At 39.7% G+C, this 17,039-nt stretch overlaps 1 protein-coding gene across 3 annotated transcripts in view; it reads right to left on the bottom strand.

The window, feature by feature from the left end:
* Positions 1–3,778: 3,778 nt before the first annotated feature.
* Positions 3,779–17,039, bottom strand: part of BCAP29 (B cell receptor associated protein 29) — a 52,537-nt gene continuing 39,276 nt past the window's right edge. For all 3 annotated transcript variants that reach the window (XM_077864037.1, XM_077864038.1, XM_077864039.1), the window contains exons 7-8: positions 11,320–11,420; positions 3,779–4,939 (exon numbers count right to left, since the gene is read on the bottom strand). In XM_077864037.1, the coding sequence (XP_077720163.1) occupies positions 4,904–4,939; positions 11,320–11,420 (137 nt within the window). In that variant the 3' untranslated portion in view covers positions 3,779–4,903. The remainder of the gene's footprint in view (positions 4,940–11,319; positions 11,421–17,039) is intronic.

Here is a 17,039-nt window from a genome sequence, read left to right as displayed (position 1 = left end):
TTGGTAGCTGTGTGTAAAAATATCGGGGGATCTATTACCATAGATGAATGAAAGAATGGATATTGGGGTATAAGTAGTATTCCCAGGCACAAGCATCTATTGCAGGGTATCTCAACCTTGGCAATCCTGACATTTTGGGCCAGATAACTTCTGTTTTGTGTGTGTATTGGCTATCCTGTGCATTGTAGAGTAGGCTTAGCAGTGTCTCTGGCCTCTACCCACCAGGACCATTCCCCCAGTTGTGACAACCAAAAACATCCTGAAACATTGCTAAATGTCCCTGGCTATATTTTCCTTACTCTCTATTGAGAAACACTGTTCTATTGTGCCCAGGAACTGTTTGTCACTGTGCAGGAGACAAAACCAAACCAAAAGTGAAATAATTTCAGACAGTGATAAGAGCTATGATGAAAATAAAATAAGGTCAAGACAGATTGGGTTGGAATGCAGGATGTACTGTGCATGCAAAAGCCCTGAAAGAAAAGAACTTGGCTCCTAGTAAGAAGAATCAGAGTGCAGGTGGGGTTGGAAGTAAATGAGGAGCCTGATGAGGTCTTGGTAATAGGGTCTTCAAGCAGGAAATGGTATGATTTATGAAAGCACGAACTAGAAGAGGAGTAAGAGAATATAGGGAGACCAGTTGTTCAGGTGAGAATGGAGGATGGCTGGGTTTGGCAGTGGAAAATAAAATCGTGGAGAAAAAGAACGAAGATCTTAGAGGGTTATGGCAATCTGATTTACCCAGCTATTGGGAAGGCCAAGTGGTGTTAACAGGTGTCTATTTCCCACAAATTGTGAAATTCCCATGATAGATTTGTGCCGTCTGTACCTGTATTAGTTTCTTCCTGTTGCTGCTGTAAACACATTACCACAAACTTGGTGGCTGAACACAAATTTTGTCTCATAGATTTGGAGGCCAGGATCCAAAATCAGTCTCACCGGTGTCTGCAGGGTCACATTTCCTCAGGAGGCTCCAGGGAGAATCTGCTTCTTGCCTCGTCTAGCTCTGGTAGCTATAGCACTCCAGTCTCTGCCTCTGTGGTCCCAGTGGCTTCTCCTCCTTGGTGTGGTGACATCTTCCTTGCCTCTTTTTAAGCATGTTTGTGACAGTATTTAGGGCCCACCCAGATTATTCAGGACAACCTTTTCACCTCATGATCCTTTTTTAAAAGACTTTATTTATTTATTCATGAGAGACATACAGAGAGAGATGCAGAGGCACACACGGAGGGAGAAGCAGGCTCCATGCAGGGAGCCTGATGTGGGACTCAATCCTGGGTCTCCAGGATCATACCCCGGGCTGAAGGCGGCGCTAAACCGCTGAGCTACCCGGGCTGCCCCACCTCACAATCCTTAATCACATAGTTTGCCATATAAAGTAGTACTCACTTTTGCATGGAGGAGAATATTTCTAGCTTCCAGGGGATTAGGACATGGATGATTTCTGGGGAGCTGTCTTTTAGTGCTGCAGTGTTAGAAATCACTTTGGCTACAGTAAGGAAGACATGTTTGTTTAGCAATTAAGGTGGAAGGCACCACTGTGGAATAATAAAATGCCACTTAGTAAAAGAAAACAAAAGAAAATTTTTGTAAGTGCAGTTTTCAAGAATTCTAGGAAGGGTGGGCTGAAGGATAAAAAAAAAGTTCAGAAGAGCTTCATGGACTTTAGATAAACCCACTCTAGATATGAAGTCAGTGTTTCTGAGGACTGCCATATTTACACAGTATCAAGTGGGTGTTTGAATGCAAGATGTATCCCACGGGTACACCTTGTCGGTAGTGCTGGGCATGGGCCCTGCTGCTGTGGTGGGGCATAGGAGGGAGGGATAGCGAGAAGGCAGTGGACAATGGAATGGAAAGGTGGAACCAGACCAAGTCATAGAGGCTGAGCAAGACAACAGAAGCAGGTGCACGCAAGCAGCTATAGAGGAGAGGTCCAAGGAGGAAGCAGAGTGTCAGTTCAGGCTAGCAGAGACCAGCACTGGAACCATAAACATGGGTATTCAGAGATCCAGGCAGGCTGGTGGCATCAGGATAGCAGAGAAAGTAGTTAAACTCCAGGCTCTAGACTGGGGGTCAGGGTAACTCAGTTATTAATACTGGGCCCAACACAGAGCCAGGGAAGCAACCAGGATGACTCATGCCAAATTCTAGAGTGCTTACTTAAGACTTCTTAGGTACTATTTTCTGTAGTCCAGAACCTTCAGGTAGACTTACAAGTAGGGAATCTGGCAAACCTCTGTGTAACTCTGATGGAAAAGGGCAAGACTAACACTCCTGTGTTGGGATCTATGACCCAGCCTCTAAGACATAGTGAAGTCATTACTGACAATATGAAAGAACATGACTTAATATGCAGTATAACTAAGTCCACGGGATACATGTTTGTTTATAACAATAGGACGTGGGGATCCCTGGGTGGCGCAGCGGTTTGGCGCCTGCCTTTGGCCCAGGGCGCGATCCTGGAGACCCGGGATCGAATCCCACATCGGGCTCCCGGTACATGGAGCCTGCTTCTCCCTCTGCCTGTGTCTCTGCGCCTCTCTCTCTCTCTGTGACTATCATAAATAAATAAAAATTTAAAACAAAACAAAACAAAACAAAACAAAATAGGACGTAGTAAGCACCATTGGGGGTAAGGAAAGTAATAAGAACAAAGAGGCATAGCTTGAGAGGCAGCTCAGTATGGAGACTCTGGAGCCAAACTCCCTCGGGTTCAAATGCTGGCTAATACATGACAATATTTCATTTAGCAAATTATCATTTTTTTTTAAATTTATTTATTTATTTATTTATGATAGTCACAGAGAGAGAGAGAGAGAGGCAGAGACACAGGCAGAGGGAGAAGCAGGCTCCACGCACTGGGAGCCCGATGTGGGATTCGATCCCAGGTCTCCAGGATCGCGCCCTAGGCCAAAGGCAGGCGCCAAACCGCTGCGCCACCCAGGGATCCCGCAAATTATCATTAATCTGTGTATAAACACCAGCATAATGTCTGGGGAACTGGAATACACTCAGATCCTGGTCCTGAATCTAACTGTCCACACTGCTTTGGGGGAATTGCTCAAACTTTTAAGGCCTCAGGGTGTCTCCAAAACTGAAAGGGTTGAGGTCTGAGGTTACTTAAACATATGCTTTAAATTAAGCGCTTTCTGCCAACCTCTCAATCTTCCAAGGGTGCCCAGGCTTTCCCCTTGCTGCACAGTCTGAAAAACTATGAGGATCATTGTGGCATCTTAGTTTACATCATAATCCTGACCTAAGTGTTACTATTCCCATTTTGGAGATGAGGAAATAGAAGTCTAGCAAGTTGGAATAATTTGTTCAAAATCACACAGCTAAATTAGTGGTAAGGTTAGGATTTGATTTTAGTTCTGGCAGTTCTAAAGCTGCGTATCTTCTACTTGTCTCTCTCTTATTTTGTCATTAGACTTGATTTCTGTGCTCAGGAGGCCAGGATCACAAATGCCGGTTACCTTCATATTTGCCCATTCTGCTATTTCCTAGGAGATACCCAAGCTGTGCCTGCTCAGCTCCCTCCTACTCGAGACTCCCCCTCCTTGTTATTCAGGGTGTTGTCAGCCCATATGGTTTAACTCCAGCGCTCACTCCTGTTAAATGTCTTCTGCATGTGTGTTTTCTAGCAGTAGCTCCTAACTTGTATCTGAAATAAAATTCTTACGTTTTTGCTCATTTCATCTATGTTACAATGACAAAAATCAGATAGGCATGAAGTCGGTGCTAAAATGAAAATAAACACCAAACGATGAAACAGATATTGGGAAAGTAAAAACTCTGGTCATTATTTTACACTTTCATTTACATTTAGGTCTTGATGAGACAAAGAAGGTGACTTTCATGTCTAAACACTGTAACAACCTAAATCATTAATACTACTGAGTCACTATCATATTCTACAGAAGATTCTAAAGGAATACGAATGGAAAAATAGTGTTTAAGATTTACTTTCAAAATACTGATACATCTCAGAGAAGCTGTGACCCCAGTGTATATATAGTTGAGGTAATACTTGTATAATTAGTAAAAGTTACTAATTGTATAATGGGAAACATTGCTCTTTAGATATGTACACATTAGCTTTCTGAGTCAAGAATTCCACATTGATGTAAAATAATTTTAAGTTCAGTGTATGGCAGTTATGCATATAGGTGTAAACTTCATTACCAAATGAGCTTTAAAAAAGGTGTAATGCCTACTAATTATGTGTTATTAACACCAATGTCAACAAAAACAGTCCAACAGATATAGAAGCACAGTAACAAAAATATAATTATCAATAGAAGAGTTAACTATCCTCAGGCTTATAAAAAACAACTAAGGTCATTGTTTTTATTTTTTGCTCTTTATAACTCTTCCTTATAAATACAGTGGCTAATTCTGATCATTTATCCTTATTTAATCTCCCTATGAACAAATTTGCTGATACTGAATATTATCTTCAAATATATCAGCATTATCATCATCTCATTAAATGAATTATTATTATTATTACTATTATTATTACTGAAAACTCATCAAAGCTTTTAAGGCTATTAATTGTTTCATCAACTTAAAAATCTAGTTTTGGAAGTAACTGGTTACAAATTTGTCCTTTTATTGGCAAACAGCAACCATATACTAGTATTACTCTCAACATCTCAATAGGGTGCTTATCATGCTTACATTTCATGTGAGAGCTGGAGTACAGACTTTACAATATATCCCAAACAACATTAAATATTGTCACCATGCCGTTATGATAATAGCTTACATGTGGCATTAAAGAAATTATTGGCTGGTTGTAATAGTACCTTTTTCCAAAATAAATTTTAAATATTCTAGAGGCTAACGTGATAACAAATTGATTATCTTCACATGACACAGCACAATCTTCTTTCAAAGTTCACAGGCCTTTCTTATTGTCTCTCTCTGAACGATTCTGTGGGAAAAAAAGAGACTTAGGTAAGTAATGAAAAACAGATTCAAAGATATGACACGTTTTAAAAAAATTCTCTTTTCTATGTACAGTTATTAATTATGAGAATAATCAAATGTGAAAATATGGATTGTAAACGTCTCAAACTTAAAAAAAAACTGCAAAGTTTGTGGGTTTTATTTGAAAAAAAAAAGTCTCAAGGGGAAAAATAACACTCTTGATAAGATCATTTATTTCCCTGCCTTAATCTATTTTGCTTTTGTTTCACAGGTTATACCAGGAAAACAAAATTTCTCAAATTCCCCTCTTACAAAACCAATTAAAATTTTTGGCAAGGAAATAATGAAGGGAACCAAAAACCCCAGATGGGATGGCCTTCAGATATTTGCCAATAGTACTGACTTCTCAAATTATACTCTTTGCTGATCACAAGAGGACTATAATGTATCATTTAAAACTGGAGGAAAATGGGATATAAATGAATAACCTTAAGAAATCATTTGCACTTAAGCAAGCAAAAGCTGGGATGCCTGGTGGCTCAGTGGCTGAGTATCTGCCTTTGGCTCAGGTCATGTTCCTGGAGTCCTGTATTAGGCTCCCCGCTGGGAGCCTGTTTCTCCCTTTGCTTGTTTCTGCCTCTCTCTTCGTGTCTCATATGAATAAATAAATAGAATCTTAAAAAAAAAAAAAAGCAAAAGTCTATGGTGAGAAAAAACTCAAAATGGAGTTGAAGTATTACTGCTTGCATGTGAGAGGCTCATCAAGCTTCTGTTTAGGTTGAGCCCTAATGCTTTCAGAACAACTTTAGAATAACATTAACCAACCAAATTAGAAGACAGGATTAGGTATTTTGCATGATAAGGTACCACACCACTTTCACATGTTTGTATAGATCTTACTACTTAAGATAAAAATCACAGCTTTACCTACTGAATGGGAGAAGATATTTGCAAATTATGTATCTGACAAGGGGTTAATACCCAAAATATATAAAGAACTTATGCAACTCAACACCCAAACCACCACATAATCTGATTTAAAATGGGCAGAGGACCTGAATAGGCATTTTTCCAAAGGTGACCTATGAATGGCCAACATGAAAAGACGCTTAACATCACATTGTTGGAAATGCAAATCAAAACCACGACAAGGTATCATACCTGTCAGAATGACTAAAATAAAAAACACAAGAAATAAGTTTTGGCAAGGAAGTGGAGAAAAAAAAAACTCATGTACTTTTGGTATGAATGTAAAGTGGAGCAGCTTCTGTAGAAAAAAGTATCGAGGTTCCTCAAAAAATTAAAAATAATATTACCATATGATGCAGTGATTCCACTATTGGGTATTTACTTAAAAAATACAAAAAACACTAATTCAAAAAGATATATGCACCCCTCTGTTAATTGCAGCATTATGTACGGTAGCCAGGATACATAAGCAACACAAATGTTCATCCATAGACAAATAGATAAAGAAGATGTGGTGTGTGTGTATATGTATGTATGTATTTACTGGAATATTACCCTGCCATAAAAAATGAAATCTTGTCACTTGCAACATCATGGATGGATCTAGAGAGTACAATGCTAAGCAAAATAAGTTATATAGGGAAAGACAAATACTGTATTTCACTCCTATGTAGAATTTGAGAAACAAAACAAATGCACAAAGTAAAAACGAGACAAAAATACAGACTCTTAAATACAGAGAACAAACCAGTGGTTGTCAGAGGGGAGATGAGTGGGGGGATGGGAGAAATAGGTGATGGGAATGAAGAGTACACTTGTGATAAGCACTGAGAAATTGTTGAATCATTTTATGTCTGAGACTAATGTAACACTGCACATCAATTATAGTTCAGTTTAAAAAAAGGAAATAATCTTGTACTTATCCAAAATAAAAGTGGACAAGAAGATTAAAAAAAAAAATCACAGCTTTAATGGAGCTGTTATTCTGGATAATTACTTTAAGTGAAGGGTGATTTTCCAAATGATATTTGAAAACTGGCAAGTGCTGATGGGTTTGTACTGCCCATAAACCTCAGTTAGTTTTGCTTTTTCTTTTCTAGAAGACAGCCAGGGCAAACAAGGAAAGGCAGACTCTGTATCTTGAAGGGATTATTTTCTAATATTTATTTAGTGCTTATAACAGGAAGGGGACCAGATGGGGAAATCCAGACAGGTTTAAAAAATGCAAAGTGGGATTCGTTTATGGTAAGGAAATCAGCTTTCTCCTCTTCCACCTTTATTTTTTTAATATTTTATTTTTAAAAGATTATTTATTTATTTATTCATGAGAGACACACAGAGAGAGAGAGAGACAGAGAGAGAGAGAGAGAGGGGCAGAGACACAGGCAGAGGGAGAAGCAGGCTCCATGCAGGGAGCTCCATGTGGGACTCGGTCCCGGGACTCCAGGATCAGGTCCTGGGCTGAAGGTGGTGCTAAACTGCTGAGCCACCCAGGCTGCCCTATTTCCTTAATATTTTATTTTGTTTATTAATTTTTTTTAAAGATTTTATTTATTCATGAGAGACACAGAGAGAGAAAGAGGCAGAGACGCAGGCAGAGGAAGAAGCAGGCTCCATGCAGGGAGCCCAACGTGGGACCCAATCGCAGGACTCCAGGATCACACCCTCAGCTGAAGGCGGCGCGGCGCCAAACCACTGAGCCATCCAGGCCGCCCCAATTTCCTTAATATTTTAATGGTCATTTTATGATTATTTTATTTAAAGCAAACCAACTATGTAAAATTGGGAAAGCTAAGTTTCCCACGGAAGGAACTTTAAAGATAAAATTCAATTATTAAGGTTGGTTTCACAACAGGAGTAAAATTCATTAAAGGCAAGCTGATACAGCTGTTTACTACAGATGGTCTACAGCAATTTTTTGCTTCTCAAGTAGAGTTCATAAGGTGAATATCAAAGTGTACGAGTCGCTTTTAAGAAAATGGTAGTCATGTAATGACACTTAAATCTCAGAATCTTCTACAAGTTCTCACACTGGACAATGGAATGGGGAAAAATGTGTCCAATCAAGAAATAACTACTAGCACCTTACAGGGATATAGAGCTTTTCTTGTTTAAAAATATTAAAAGTGCCTTCTTGTACAGGATCTGGTTTAATGCTCATAAGGTATTATAACCGCCATTTAAGTAATGGAGAAGCCAAGGTGCCTGGATGTCAAATCATCCACCCGAGGGTTACAGAACTGGCAAACTAATGGAGCTGAGAGAGGTTTTGTTTTTCCCCTTCAAACAGATATTTATTATGGGAAATTGGTATTACAGGTGATGAAAGAGGAGACAGAGGCGACAGTGTGGTAAGACACCTCAGAGATTAGTACAGAACCACTACCATGCCTTGGACTGGAGGCACAAGGGAGGAGATAGTGTTAAGGACCTCAGGAGCAAGGGCCACCATGTGGAAGTTGCCCAGTAGGTATTGGGACCATGGAAAGAGATAGGGCTGCTGTAGCAGAGGCCACCCAAAACAGAGAGAGTGGGAAAAAAATCCCTGGCTTTGTCCTTCCTGCCCTCAGTCTCCTTCTGGTGCCTCCCTTTGCTCAACCTGCCCAGAAGAGAGCAGAGGAGCTTGGGAAGTGTTGCTCTCTGAGACTGAATAGAGGAGAAGTAGGAAGGTCAAGGATCCGAGAACACAGTCCAATGACCAGAACAGGCCGAACAGCAGAGTTCTTAAGGACTGGGGGATCTGCAGAAAAAATTCCTGATTGTGAATCCAACTTGGGATTCCTACTGATTTCTAGTTCAGTGATGTTAGGTATGTTATATAACATAATTTCTGGGTCTTGTTCTCCTCATCCACAAAATAGGGTATTAAAATATTTTAATTTAGTGGGCTGTGACGAGAGTGAACAAAATCACACATGTGAAGCCATTAACTAAGTGCTTGGTCCAGAGCACATCTTCAATAAATGTTATCCATTACATATTTCAGAAATAACAGAAGAAAGTAGATCGAGGCCTTAAATGCACTAGTGAACAAGGCCCAACTCTCAGCGTGGCACTTGGCATATCTGGGATGGGCCATTTTTCAAAGAAATAGGTGTGACAACTTCTTTCTGGGGAAGGAATTACTCAGAAAAACTTCTTAGCATCTGCAAATCAAGATTGCATAAGCTCCAAAGAGAAGGTGTTTTAGGGAGAGGAAAGAAAATGGGTTGAAGGAATCTCACTGTCACATAAACTTTTCAGGGATTAAGAGATCATTAGCTGTTACCACAAGGGGACATTCAGTGATGGTCAGTGGCTGTAAGAAAATGAGAGAATATTGTTTCTTTTTTCTCCATCCAGGGATCTAAACGTTTCTGACCTGGCAAAGTCCACTGGTATGGATACCATCCTTTTGATAGTTCTTCTGTACTCCTTTTGAGTACACCCTAACCTCACAAATAGGAGGAAAAAAAGTTCTATTTCTAGGCAAAAGGCTTCTTCACTTTCCATGGTGGATCCTGAAGGATGCCCTGGAGTAATTCTAATCTGGCCACGATTATGTAGCAATTTTAGGACCTGTGTTTTAGAGATGAGGAAAGGGTGGTCTTGCTGAAAATCTGACCACCTACTCTAGAACATGGGAACTGAGCTCTTGGTATCCCAGGTTCAAAGCACACATGGTTTCTACCCTTTTCTGGATTGCCCTATTGTCAAAGTAGGTTAGTTAAACTAAACATGCAACTCAGCTAGGGATACCAGATTACCAATGCGTTTTGCATTACTTCTTGACTGGCTCTAAATCAGGTCTAAAGTGGCTGGTTCGGAAGAAGTCATTCTTCCAGCAGGACTTCTACAGAGGAGGGCAGCCCTGGTGGCTCAGCGGTTTAGTGCTGCCTTCAGCCCAGGGCCTGATCCTGGAGATCCAGGATCGAGTCCCACGTCAGGTTCCCTGCATGGAGCCTGCTTCTCCCTCTGCCTGTGTCTCTGCCTCTCTCTCTCTCTCTGTGTCTCTCGTGAATAAATAAATAAAATCTTTAAAAAAAAAAAAAAAAACCAACTTCTTCAGAGGAATGTATGCTGCTGCTAATGATAATCCTTTTTTTTAAGGTTGATTGATTTATGACAGAGAGAGAGAGAGAGAGAGAGGCAGAGACACAGGAGGAGGGAGAAGCAGGCTCTATGCCGGGAGCCCGACCTGGGACTTGATCCCGGGACTCCAGGATTGCGCCCTGGGCCAAAGGCAGGCACTAAACCGCTGAGCCATCCAGAGATCCCGATAATGATAATTCTAGTAGGTATCATTCCTTGGGGGTTTCCTATCAGCCAGGCACAACGCTACACATTCTATTTAATTCTACTAAAAACCCAGCAGGCCAGGTGGTATTATTATTCTGATTTTACAGATGAAGAAAAGTGAGCTGTAGAGGGGTAATATAACCTGCTTGGGATCATAAAGTTAGTATGAGAATCAGAGTTATTCCAGGTCTGACTTTGAGTTCTATCAGTATAGTACCTGGTATAGTACCTGCTTGCCTTTTGCCAGGCACAGTGCTGGACCCTTGTGATACCATGACCATTAAGATGCAGGGAAATGAGTCCTGGGACTAGGGCTTCTCCTACAGTGAAGCAACTGTAGAGCTGTAATTGCTAAAAAGCTCTGATTGAAAGCCACAAAAGCTGCCAAATTCTCAGCACAAGCCCCCCTCCCCCAGCCCCCACCCGCCCCATCCCAGGAGGAACTGGGAGGGCCAGCGCTGCCTCTGGAATGATCTTTCCCCCCAAATCTCCCCACATGTGGTCAAAATGTGGCTGGGAAATCAATTCAGATTAGGGGCTGCCAAGTCAACAGGGAAGGGACAGTCAAATTTATCATGGGTGAATGCAGGGCACGGACTCTTGCTGGGTTGGAGGGGAAGAGAAGGAAAAGCTATAGCCCTTGACTCTGTGACTTTAATAACAAAAGGGTTTTTCTACTTCTGTCTTTAAATCCATGTATCTTGAATGCCATAGATTTTGACCTAAGATGTCTAAAATATTATGATAGGAGGAACTGTGTGAGGTGGGACTTCAAATTTTGACCTTATTTTTGGCATGAATAGAGCAAACACTGCCAATGGCAAAACGAAATGTTTACAGAAACAGCCCATTTTTCAATGCTGCCATTTTTGTGGCTCAATTCTTTTGCTTAGAATTTCACTAGAACTAGAACACAGTAAGTTAGCATGTCAGTAAATCTCTATGCTATGACTGTATTGCATTTTCATGTAATGGCCTCATCCTCACCCTCCAGGTAAAAGTCTGATTTCCTTAACCATTTTTAAGAAGGCAGGACTGAGTACATCCTCTTGATTTGGGAAAGGCAGACAACCCAAAAGGTTGACTTAGTAATCACTATTTCATAAAATTTAGGTTCATAAAGTGGAGGTCACCCACCTGAAGTTCCGAGTGTTCTTTCAGGAGCCGGTCATATTCTTTTGAAAGTCGCTCCGATTGCATTCTCATTGTCATCACATCCTTCTGTGCCTTAGAAAGAGCTAGAAAACATGGGATAGAATTTTTCAATTTTCATTTTGAAATAATTTTAAATTTACAGAAAAGTTGCAAGACTTAAATAGAAAACTCTTTTGTAGCTCATGCTCAAATTCACCAACTGTTAAGAGGTGGTACATTTGTTACTATATTTTCTCTCACACACAATTATTTCCTTGAACCACTTGAGAACAAGTTACAGACATCATGCCCCTTTGCTTCTTAATACTTCACTGTGTATTTCCTAAGAACAAAGGTATTCTCTAACCATAGCACTGTTGGTAAATGTAGGGAATTTAACATCAATACAATACTTTTTAAAATCTCATCTATCGCTTATATTCCAATCTTGGCTACTGTCCCAATTATGTCCTATCATTTTTTTCTACTCCAGATCCAGCCCTAGGTCAAAGATTAGCATTAAGCTGTCATGTTTCTTTGGTTTCCTTTAATCTGGAATAGTTCTTCTGCCTTCCCCCTGCATTCCTCTCCCCTTTCGTAACACTGGTATTTTAAAGAATACAGGTCATTTTTTTTCTTTTTTCTTTTTTTTTTTTTTTTCGGGACATTTTTTTTCTTAAATGGAATGTTTTTCATTTGGGTTTTGTCTGATGTTTTCTCATGATTAAATTCAGATTATGCATCCCACTTACTTACAAATATGACAGAAGTGACGCCGAATGTCTCTCAAGGTATCACATTCAGAGGCCCATCTGCCTCTCACTGGTTTTTCCATTTACACTTATTTTCTTCCTTGGAACTAAGATGCAGTATGTGGGGGGAAGACAAGACTTTCTTTTCTTACTGTACTAGTGGGCCTTCCAACATGATGTTGAATAGGAGTAATAAGAAAGAATGCCCTTGACTGATCCCTCACATTAGGAGGAAAATGTTCAGGTTTTCATTAGGTAGGTATGATGTTAGTTGAAGTATTTTTTTCCAAAGTTTTCTTATCAAGTTTAGAAAATTTCCATCTATTCTTAATTTGCTCAGGTTTTTGTTATTACGAATGTTAGATGTTGTCAAATACTTTGCCTCCATCAATTGATGTGATCATCTGTTTCTTCTTCTATAGCCTGGTTGATATGTTGACTAGTTTTGAATATTGAACCAGCCTTGCATCCTTGGAATAAATCCCATTTGGTTGAAGTGTATGAATTTTTTTTGTAGATCATATATTAAAACATTCCATTTGATTGTAAAAAAAAAAAAAAAAGTATGTATCTTGCTCCTTATCAAAACTTTTCCCTTATAGTTAGCATCCACTGATAATTCCTGACTAAACCAATCTCTAATGTCATGGTTATGCAATGGTGATTTTCTAGCTCCACCATTCTATCCACGTTTATCAGTCAGCATTCTACTACAAATGAGGGCCTTCCTTTCTTCTCCATCCAACCATCCAACTATCTATTAATCAATATATCATCAGTAGGAACTCACAGGTTATTTTTTTTTTTAACAATTTATAATTCATTATTATACTTAATTTCTCCCAGATACGGCTAGTAGGAACTCTGTCAACCTGGCTCTTAAGTTTTCTGACTATGTCCCTATCATTTTTTTTTGAGTATTCTACTTTCTGGCATAAGATGTTCCAGGCTCATCTTAACCTTTCTTTTCCTTGATTCATCCTGGACTCAAGCATTATAGTACAAAATTTATTACAAGGGTCTGCTTTTGAAAAAACTGAGGGAGAAAAATATATTTTATAATTCTTACCAAGGGCTGAGCAGTCATGTTTCTTATACAAAGTTGAAATATACTGTATTTTTCAACTTTGTGTAAGAGGGTGTATGACACTTAAAGGGCTTAGCTCAATATGATACACAAAAATGGCTATTAGACTGCCTACAAAGGAGCTGCAGTCTAAGACAGCAAATTAGACAGAAGTTTTAAAAATATGTGTATATATCATAAACATTTAAGTCAGCACATTGTGGAAAAGCTAGTAAGCAAATGTGTAGAAAGGAAGATTAGCACAAGATGGATTAGATAAATTCTGGAAATCCTGAACTAACTCTATACACAATTTTGCAGTTGTAAATCTTTTAGGATAGAAGTGTTAGGAAAAGAAAGTGGGATTAAGAAATATAAGAGTCACTTTTTTGGCACAATGGAATGAAATTACAGGCTCTATTTATAAATAAATAATCTGGTTATTTTTCCTCTTGAAAAGCCATCATATGGGCATTTTTATATATAAGTATATAAGTCATTTTCAACTAAAGTGGCTTTGTATCAGTACTTTCTAGACAATGTTGTCAAATTTAACTTCCTGTATTGTAGAACATTTATTAGAAAATGAAGATGTGGAACATCTGTGCTGTCTAATATGACAGCCATTAGCCATAAGCGGCTATTAGGCACTTAATGTAACTGAAGAACAGAATTTTAAATTATACTTAATTTCATTTTTTAAAAGGTTTTATTTATTTGGAGAGTGTGAGGGGGGCAGAAGGAGAGGGAGAAAGAGAATCGTAAGCAGATTTCATGCCGAATACAGAACCTGTTGGGGCTCGATCTCAGGGCCCTGAGATTATGACCTGAGCGGAAATCAAGAGTTGAATGCTTAACCAACTGAGTCACCCAGATGTCCCAATTATAATTATAATTACATTTTGATTTAAATAGCCAAGTGTAGCTAGTGGGTAGCCATACTGGATAGCTCTACATTATGATTTCCTCCATGTTAGTTTACAGATCCATAACTCTTAAGTTAGGTATTAAAGGCTAAATTTAAAAAATTTAATATGTCACTTGGTAAAAGTAGAGATTAGGTATGGAAGAGAGATTTTTTTTTTTTTAATTTATGATAGTCACACAGAGAGAGAGAGAGAGAAAGAGAGAGGCAGAGACACAGGCAGAGGGAGAAGCAGGCTCCATGCACCGGGAGCCCGATGTGGGACTCGATCCCGGGTCTCCAGGATCGCGCCCTGGGCCAAAGGCAGGCGCCAAACCGCTGCGCCACCCAGGGATCCCCCAGAAGAGAGATTTTTGATAGTGGTTAGTTTTCATTGGAACCACAGCTACAACATGAAAATTTACATATTAGTTTTCAATTTGGATCATCTAGAAGGCATCTCCTAGAGCCTACATGAAAATATGAAAGACACTGTTAACTTAAGACCTTACCAAAAATGTGCAAGAGCCTGGATTTCTGGTTTTTAAAAAGCAAAAAAGATTCTACAGCTTAAAATGTCTGACTAGCCTACAATGGTTGTCCGGGGTGGGTCTAAGAGAGTCCAGGATGGCAGGAAAGGAAGATCCTGAGCTTAGCTCCTCTCATGGACAACATATCTATAACCACATGTGGAATAATTCCCTCTGAACAGGAACTAGAAACTGGATGACAAGAACCTCTATAACAAGGGCAGTGAGATGGGTAGAAGTGGCAGAGATATAATCTCACTAAGGAAAAAACCCCACATTCTAGGAGTGGCATTCTATGATACAAAGGGATCTCAAAGGTAATGAACTTTTTCCTGAGGAGTAAGAGATTTGAGTTTCACCTTAGGTACCCAAACCCTCAGATTCTGCACAGAAGAGGCAAGTCTCAAAATACGTGGCTTTGAAAACCAATAGGGAACACGTCCAGGAAAACTAGAATTGCAGGGGAGAAGAACCTACTCTTAAAGAGCTCACATGTAGACTTACTTGACTGAGAAATAAGTGCAAAAACACAGATCAAAATTGTATGGACTATGGAGACCTACTTACTAATCTTGGAGTGCCTGCTGGAGGGACAGGAGGTAACTGGTCCTCTCCTTGGGACTTAGACACTAGTAACAGTCATTTTTGCTATCTTGTTCTGCTGTGCTGATTGTGGCACTGGTAGACACCATTTTGGAATCCTCCCTGTAGACTGCTAATGCCAGGTGGTGCCTACCGTGTCTTGATCAGTTCTGCTCACTAGGTACATCCAAAGTAGTCAAGGTCAGATATGCAGCTAGCTAGCGTGAGAACCAGACCCACCTACCAGTGTGCCCATGGCAGTACTGCCCCATCATATCACAGGGTACATGCAACTTACATGGGGAACACCCCAGGAGCACCTGGTTCTGGTGAATGGAGGAGAATGTACTTCTGGGCCCGACAGGACATTTACATAAGGTCACTCCTTCAAGACTGGGAAATGTATGTTGTGATAGATACCAGGCATTGTATGTAAGTGTTGAATTACTGCATTCTAAACCTGAAATTAATATTGTATTGTATGTTAATTAACTGGAATTTAAACAAAAACTTTAAAAAGAAAAAAAAAAAAGACTGAGAAATGAAGCTGAACTACCTAATACTTAAAAACAAATACAGAGTTAGGCCAAATGAGAAGACAGAGAAATGTGTCCCAGACAAAAGAACAAGACATAACCTCAGAAAAAGAACTAAATGAGAGGGAATTAAGCAATCAACCTGATAAAGAGTTCAAAGTAAGGTCATAAAAATGCTTATCAAACTCTGGAGAAGACTAGATGAACACACAAGGAGAACTTCAACAAAGAGAAAATATAAGAAAGTACCAATCAGAGCTGAAGAATGCAGTAACAAAAATAAAGTAATATACTAGAGGGTATAAATGGAAGATTTGATAATACAGAAGAACAGATCAGTGATCTGGGTAATGAAAGTCACCCAACTGGAGCACCTGAGTGGCTTAGTTGGTTAAGCATCTGATTCTCAATTTCAGCTCAGGTCATGATCTCAGGGTTGTGAGATTGAGCCCTGCATTAGGCTCTGCAATGGGAGTGGAGCCTGTATGAAATTTTCTCTCTCCCTCTGCCCCTAACCACCCTCTCACCCCCACTTGTATGCTTTCTCTCTCTCAAAAAGTCACTCAAACTGAACAAAGAGGGAGGGAGGAAAGAGGGAGGGAGGAAGAGAGGGGAGAGGAAGAGAGAGACAGAGAAAGAGAGAGAGAGAGAAAATGAAAGAAAGAAGAAAGAGGGATCCCTGGGTGGCGCAGCGGTTTGGCGCCTGCCTTTGGCCCAGGGCGCGATCCTGGAGACCCGGGATCGAATCCCATGTCAGGCTCCCGGTGCATGGAGCCTGCTTCTCCCTCTGCCTGTGTCTCTGCCTCTCTCTTTCTCTCTCTGTGACTATCATAAAAAAATAAAAAAAAAAATTAAAAAAAAAAAGAAAGAAGAAAGAGACAAAAGAAAATTAGAAAAAGGAAACAAAAAAGGAATTTAAAAATGAGGATAGTTTAAGGGATCACTGGGACAACATAGAGTACTACCATTCACATTATAGAGAGGTCCCAGAAGGAGAAGAGAAAGAGAAGCAGGCATAAAACTTAAAGAAATCATAGCTGAAAAATTCCCTAAACTGAGAACCTTCCCAGGTCTTTTAAAAAAAGCACAGCTCCCAAACAAGATGAACTCAAGAGATCTACACCATGATACATTATTAAAATGTCAAACACTAAAGATAAAGAATGTTAGAAATAGCATGAGAAAAGCAATTAATTGCATATAATGGGAATCCCCATAAGGCAAAGAGCTGATTTTTCAGCAGAAACTTTGCAATCTAGCAGAGAGTGGCATAATATACTCACAGTGCTGAAAGGAAAAAACATAATCAAGAATACTCTAACTGGCAATGTTACCATTCAGAATTGGAGGGGA

This window comes from Canis aureus, chromosome 21 (assembly GCF_053574225.1).
Source record: "Canis aureus isolate CA01 chromosome 21, VMU_Caureus_v.1.0, whole genome shotgun sequence".
NCBI classification, from domain to species: Eukaryota; Metazoa; Chordata; class Mammalia; order Carnivora; family Canidae; genus Canis; species Canis aureus.
The sequence above is the reverse complement of the archived record's forward strand: the minus strand, read 5'-3'. Positions and strand labels throughout refer to the sequence as shown.